Source organism: Nyctereutes procyonoides, unplaced genomic scaffold, assembly GCF_905146905.1.
Source record: "Nyctereutes procyonoides isolate TBG_1078 unplaced genomic scaffold, NYPRO_anot_genome, whole genome shotgun sequence".
NCBI classification, from domain to species: Eukaryota; Metazoa; Chordata; class Mammalia; order Carnivora; family Canidae; genus Nyctereutes; species Nyctereutes procyonoides.
Window position 1 is genome coordinate 1,363,438 of NW_026575051.1, and position 7,066 is coordinate 1,370,503.

General features: G+C 52.8%; 1 protein-coding gene across 1 annotated transcript; it reads left to right on the forward strand.

The window, feature by feature from the left end:
- The first annotated feature begins 4,353 nt into the window (after positions 1-4,353).
- Positions 4,354-6,853, forward strand: LOC129512788 (heat shock 70 kDa protein 1). Its single transcript, XM_055330332.1, has one exon. It carries the CDS (start codon positions 4,558-4,560, stop codon positions 6,481-6,483), a length of 1,926 nt encoding a protein of 641 aa, XP_055186307.1. The 5' UTR covers positions 4,354-4,557; the 3' UTR covers positions 6,484-6,853.
- Positions 6,854-7,066: the final 213 nt, after the last annotated feature.

Consider the following 7,066-nt stretch of genomic DNA (forward strand, 5'->3'; position numbering starts at 1 on the left):
TTAATTACAAAATTAGTCAAGTTAAAATTCTGGAAAATGTCTTGGGGTTCTTACAGTCACCCTAGAAACCAGTTAAACCCGTGACTGGGTTTTTGCGTTGGGAAGCATACAGCGTAAAAGACAAAATTCAGGAGACCCTCTTCTTGTCAGGAAATGGGTAAGGAATATAGATGTTTGGGTTTCCAGACCAGTCCACAGAGAGATTTTAACTCAAAAGGTAAGTCAACTATAGGGCGTAGCTGATGATTCATGGAAAACAGCATTTCTAGTGGATCTTTTTTTGCTACACCAACAGCAGCAAGATTTGAGGTTGTATCACCATGTTTACCTGCCAGGCAGTGGGTACAGTGACACCCTTTGCTTCCGGCCAATAAAGAAGTATTTTAAATTTCAGATGTGGAGAGAGGAGTAAATCCAGAACTGCCTCTAGTAGCAGCTAATGACAAGGAAGCTTCCAAAAGGAGGAGGTGAGGTTAAGGGTCCCTAGAAGTGTTGATACATTGGGGAGTGAAGACCGAAGCTTGGGGAGTTTCCAGAGATTGCATAAAGAAATGGAAAATTCTGGGATCCCTGGGTGGCACAGCGGTTTGGCGTCTGCCTTTGGCCCGGGGCGCGATCCTGGAGACCCAGGATCGAATCCCACGTCGGGCTCCCGGTGCATGGAGCCTGCTTCTCCCTCTGCCTGTGTCGCTGCCTCTCTCTCTTTCTCTCTGTGTGACTATCATAAATAAATAAAAATTAAAAAAAAAAGAAATGGAAAATTCCTTCAGTTTGACCAGTTTGACTAGATTAGGAGATGACTCATTAGGGAGCTACATCTGAGGGTAAAAAAAAAAAAAAAAGTTATCACTTGCCTGCACAAACACACATGGGATTGTGAATGCAATTCCAATTGAGCAAAATGTTCAAAAGCAAGATTCCCTTCATCAAAAATTGTTTTCTCATAAAAACAAACACACAAAAACTGTCTTCTCCCTTTGTTCTCTGTGCTCAACTATTTGTGTACAGCAATGAAGTCTATTTTCGGTGGGTTGTGAACCGGGTGCTATTGTTTTAATGTCCCTTATGTTTTCATAATCAAGCACCCAACGAGTGGTCTTCTTCCATGCCCGCAAAGGATTAAAAAAAAAAAAAAAGCCAAGGGATCCCTGGGCGGCTCAGAGGTTTAGTGCCTGCCTTCAGCCCAAGGCGTGATCCTGGAGTCCCAGGATCGAGTCCCACATCAAGCTCCCTGCATGGAGCCTGCTTCTCCCTCTGCCTGTGTCTCTGCCTCTCTCTCTCTGTGTCTCTCATGAATACACAAATAAAATCTTAAAAAAAAAAAAAAATAGGCCTAGGGGATCCCTCAGTGGCTCAGCGGTTTAGCGCCTGCCTTTGGCCCAAGGTGCGATCCTGGAGTCCCGGGATCAAGTCCCACGTCGGGCTCTCTGCATGGAGCCTGCTTCTCCCTCTGCCTGTGTCTCTGCCTCTCTCTCTCTCTCCCTGTGTCTATCATAAATAAATAAATAAATAAATCTTAAAAAAAAGGCCTAAATGAATGATCAAATGTGTTTGTATTCAAAGCAGGAAGGAGGATAGCATGCAAGGAGTTGGAAGCCAGGGTAAGAAACTAAGTGGGTGAATTAAATGCATGACAAATTTTAAAAGAGCTGTAAGTAGAACTTGAATAGGATCAACCCCTCCCACCTTCCAGCATCAGGATTCCCCACCACTTTGTTTTTTTGTTGTTGTTGTTGTTGTTGTTGTTTTTTTTCCCCACCACTTTGTTTTAAAAGGGACCACCTGGGCAGCTCTGGTGGCTCAGCGGTTTAGCGCCACCTTCAGCCCAGCGCCTGATCCTGGAGACCCAGGATCAAGTCCCACGTCGGGCTTCCTGCAGGTGGAGCCTGCTTCTGTCTCTGCCTCTCTCGTGTGTCTCTCATGAATAAATAAATGAAATATTTAAAAATAAATAAATAGGGGATCCCTGGGTGGCCCAGCGGTTTCGCGCCTGCCTTTGGCCCAGGGCGCGATCCTGGAGGTCCAGGATCGAGTCCCGCGTTGGGCTCCCTGCATGGAGCCTGCTTCTCCCTTTGCCTCTCTCTCTCTATGTCTATAATCAATAAATAAAAATAAATCTTTAAATAAAAATAAATAAATAAATAAATAAATAAATAAATAAATAAATAAATAAAAGGGACCACCTGTGGGGCACATGGGTGGCTCAGTGGTTGAGTGTCTGCCTTTGGCTCAGGTCTGGATCCTGGGGTCCTGCGATGGAGTCCCGCATCTGGCTCCCCACAGGGAGCCGGCTTCTCCCTCTGCCTATGTCTCTGCCTTTCTCTGTCTTTCATGAGTAAATAAAATATTTTTTAAAATAAATAAAAGGGGCTACCTGCAACCAGCTGATGAGGTTTAGGAACATAGGTGAGGTTTGGTGGGATGAGGTCCGGAGCTGACGACCAAGAAAGAATTCTTGAGCTGTCTTGGGGGCAAAATAAGACGTCTATTAAAGGAGGGGAACAAGACAGGTGGGCAGGAAGAGCTGCTGCCCTGGCCTGTGAGGGGTGGCTGATTATATACCTGGGAGTTGGGAGGGGTTTGAGGATAGTGTACCCTCTAAGGAATTTGGAAGCAAGGCTTCCAGGAACTTGAGGGGGCCAGCTATTGTTGGGAAAAGGTCACGTATTACCGTCTAATAAAACCTGAGTCATGAGACCCTTCAGATGTGTATGGGTGGGCCATGTGCTTGGGGGATGATTGCCAACATGTATCTTGGGGATTTAGAGATAAAGGAACTTTCTAAAGGAATTTTTACATGTTAAAGTAGACTTACAGGATCCTGGGGGTCGGGCTAAGATTCCCTTTTCTCCTTAGCAAAGTATGAACATCGAGGCAGTTGAGTCCGTAGAGGAAGGTCCCTCTGCCTGTTTCAAGGACTTGTCAATGCGCTGCCCTGGGCTTGTGCTTTGTCCTCAGCCAGTCCTCTGTTCCCCCATCACAGCTGTGGCTTCTAATGCTGTTAAGGAGGACTGAATATCCTCTCCTCTCCCTCGCTGGCTCCCCATCCTCTACATTTCATTAAAAAAGGCTGGACAGGGCAGCCCCAGTGGCGCAGCGGTTTAGCGCCGCCTGCGGACCCGCGGTGTGATCAGGGAGATGTGGGATCGAATCCCATGTCGGGCTCCCTGCATGGAGCTCGCTTCTCCTTCTGCCTGTGTCTCTGCCTCTCTCTCTATGAATAAATTTTTAAAAATCTTTTAAAAAAAGAATTGCTTTAAAAAAATAAAAATAAAAGGCTGGACAGTCTACTAGCGACAGGGAGAGTGCAGAAGACCGAATTCTGGGCTCTGAGTAGTAACCAGTAATTACCTGGCCAAAAAGAGGGCAAGGGGTGGCCCAGACCCACAGGCTGCGAAGACAACAGGGACACGGGAAAGCCCCACTGGCCTTAGAGACAGCTGAAGTCCTATGGAAACGTTTTTCTTCCTCCAGCCTGAGTCCAGCCAGAGGCAAAGGGGTTCAGCGGGTCCAGCCCTGCCCTTCCCCCCTCCCCTGCCCTTGACCCTGTTCGTTCATCCCGGGGCGTGGGGGACGTTCTCCAGTTTAATAACCACCTGTTTACCTGATTGTTTTTCTTTTAAAAGTTCAAATTCCCCATCCCCAAATATTCCATCTGTGTAGGTTAAAGATATCAAAACTATATTGCGATATATTTCCATTTATTTTCCGCTTTAAATCAAAGGTAGGGAAAACGCCGCTGAGAACCAAGGCAATCCTCAGGCAGCTTACGGCTTTCGACCGCTCTACCAGCGGGCCCAAACCCGGCCCAGTCCGTCAGTGCCACAGCCCAATCCGAGTCTCTGTGACCCGCAGACACCCCACCCACTTGGAGACACTCGGAAACTTTCTGTATGTGGAGTACCCCGCGCACCCCCGCCCACCCCGGACTCGTGTAGCCCTTCAACCCTATCTTTAATCATCAGACTCATTTGAACCCCACGTGCCCTACAATGACAGCCCAGGGTCAGTCCCTCGGGTCGGTTTCAAGCTCTGCCCACCGCAGCGCCGTCGCCCGGGAGGGGGAGGGGCAGGGGGCAGAGGCAGGGGGGCGGAGTCCACAACCACCCATCCCACCGCTACCCCCCCGGCCCGCAGGATTCCCGTCCCTTCCCGAGAACCCCAGAAGAGTCTGGAGAGTTCTGGGAGGGCGGCGTCCTGGACGCCCATTGGTCCCAGGGAGCCCGGAGGCGGGACGCCAGCCGAAACCGCTGGAATCTTCCCGACCGGCCGCCCCGCAGAGCCCCGTGATTGGCTGGGGGCCGAGGAGGCGGGGCTGGGCAGCGCTATAAGCGCGGAGCCGCCCCGCCGCTGGCACCCAGCGAAGCTGCGGAGGCACAGCGGCCTTTTCGGCGGCGTCCGGCCCTGCAACTTTCCTTTCGCAGACCCGCTGCGTCCGCATCGCATCCGGTCAAGTGTGCAGCTGCCGAAGAGACCGAGCTCCTCGTCGCGGAGCCCGACCGCCTTCCCAAAACCTGAACGTGAGCCTGAGCGCGGGCAAGGAAGCGGGACGCCGGCATGGCTAAGAGCGCGGCCATCGGCATCGACCTGGGCACCACCTACTCCTGCGTGGGGGTGTTCCAGCACGGCAAGGTGGAGATCATTGCCAATGACCAGGGCAACCGCACCACCCCCAGCTACGTGGCCTTCACCGACACCGAGCGGCTCATCGGGGATGCGGCCAAGAACCAGGTGGCGCTGAACCCGCAGAACACCGTGTTCGACGCGAAGCGGCTCATCGGCCGCAAGTTTGGCGACCCGGTGGTGCAGTCGGACATGAAGCACTGGCCTTTCCAGGTGGTCAACGACGGGGACAAGCCCAAGGTGCAGGTGAGCTACAAGGGGGAGGCCAAGGCGTTCTACCCCGAGGAGATCTCGTCCATGGTGCTGACCAAGATGAAGGAGATCGCCGAGGCCTACCTGGGCTACCCGGTGACCAACGCGGTGATCACCGTGCCGGCCTACTTCAACGACTCGCAGCGCCAGGCCACCAAGGACGCGGGGGTGATCGCGGGGCTCAACGTGCTGAGGATCATCAACGAGCCCACTGCCGCCGCCATCGCCTACGGCCTGGACAGGACCGGCAAGGGGGAGCGCAACGTGCTCATCTTTGACCTGGGCGGGGGCACCTTCGACGTGTCCATCCTGACGATCGACGACGGCATCTTCGAGGTGAAGGCCACGGCCGGGGACACGCACCTGGGCGGGGAGGACTTCGACAACAGGCTGGTGAACCACTTCGTGGAGGAGTTCAAGCGCAAGCACAAGAAGGACATCAGCCAGAACAAGCGAGCCGTGAGGCGGCTGCGCACGGCCTGCGAGAGAGCCAAGAGGACCTTGTCGTCCAGCACCCAGGCCAGCCTGGAGATCGACTCCCTGTTCGAGGGCATCGACTTCTACACGTCCATCACCAGGGCGCGGTTCGAGGAGCTGTGCTCCGACCTGTTCCGGAGCACCCTGGAGCCCGTGGAGAAGGCCCTGCGCGACGCCAAGCTGGACAAGGCCCAGATCCACGACCTGGTGCTGGTGGGGGGCTCCACCCGTATCCCCAAGGTGCAGAAGCTGCTGCAGGACTTCTTTAACGGGCGCGATCTCAACAAGAGCATCAATCCCGACGAGGCGGTGGCCTATGGGGCGGCCGTGCAGGCAGCCATCCTGATGGGAGACAAGTCCGAGAACGTGCAGGACCTGCTGCTGCTGGACGTGGCGCCCCTGTCGCTGGGGCTGGAGACGGCCGGGGGCGTGATGACCGCCCTGATCAAGCGCAACTCCACCATCCCCACCAAGCAGACGCAGATCTTCACCACCTACTCGGACAACCAGCCCGGAGTGCTGATCCAGGTGTACGAGGGTGAGAGGGCCATGACGCGCGACAACAACCTACTGGGGCGCTTCGAGCTAAGCGGCATCCCCCCGGCGCCGCGGGGCGTGCCCCAGATCGAGGTGACCTTCGACATCGACGCCAACGGCATCCTGAACGTCACGGCCACGGACAAGAGCACGGGCAAGGCCAACAAGATCACCATCACCAACGACAAGGGCCGCCTGAGCAAGGAGGAGATCGAGCGCATGGTGCAGGAGGCCGAGAAGTACAAAGCCGAGGACGAGGTGCAGCGCGACAGGGTGTCTGCCAAGAACGCCCTGGAGTCCTACGCCTTCAACATGAAGAGTGCGGTGGAGGACGAGGGTCTCAAGGGGAAGATCAGCGAGGCCGACAAGAAGAAGGTGCTGGACAAGTGCCAGGAGGTGATTTCCTGGCTGGACGCCAACACCTTGGCGGAGAAGGACGAGTTTGAGCACAAGAGGAAGGAGCTGGAGCAGGTGTGTAACCCCATCATCACCGGACTGTACCAGGGAGCGGGCGGTCCTGGGGCTGGTGGCTTTGGGGCTCAGGCTCCCAAAGGGGGCTCTGGGTCTGGCCCCACCATCGAGGAGGTGGATTAGAGCTCTTACCTTTTTTGCTCGAGTTTTCTTTCCAAGTCAGAGGTGATCTGAGGACCTTGCTATTGCACTAGGTTTCTTTCTATCTTTAAGTTTCTTCTATTTCAGTTTATCCTAAAGTTTTATTGTAACTTGATAGTATTTGTTATTTTATTTTTTGCGTGGTATACTACTAGTTCAGTAGAGTTCTTTACATTTAAATTAAGTTGGTACTGTAAGTTCTTTTTTTTTCTCTGTGAAATGAGTAAACACTGCCGCCCTCTGTCCAATTTTGCTATGTAAACACCAGTCGTCCTGGAATGACCTTTTTGGTTGGTTGGTTGTTTTTTTCCCCCAATTTGTATACTTGAAAAATAAAACATTAAAAATATGAGTCTATTTTTATCTGAGGCGGGATAGTGGACTCCTCTTGGAATGTCTGAATTCCACACACTGGTTAGAGGGAGAGTACTTCTGAAGAGAAGTACCCCTGTGAGGTAGCATTGCTTTGGCCATTTATTTGGGACTTCATTGTTGGTTCTAAGTGACATCTGTGCTAGAAAACAAAATTTCAGCTGCCCATTTTTGTGGATGTGCTTTTTTTAGG

What these genes read in the sequence shown, in the direction of transcription:
- LOC129512788 (XM_055330332.1), top strand. Translation starts at nt 4,558, where the DNA reads ATGGCTAAGAGCGCGGCCATCGGCATCGACCTGGGCACCACCTACTCC.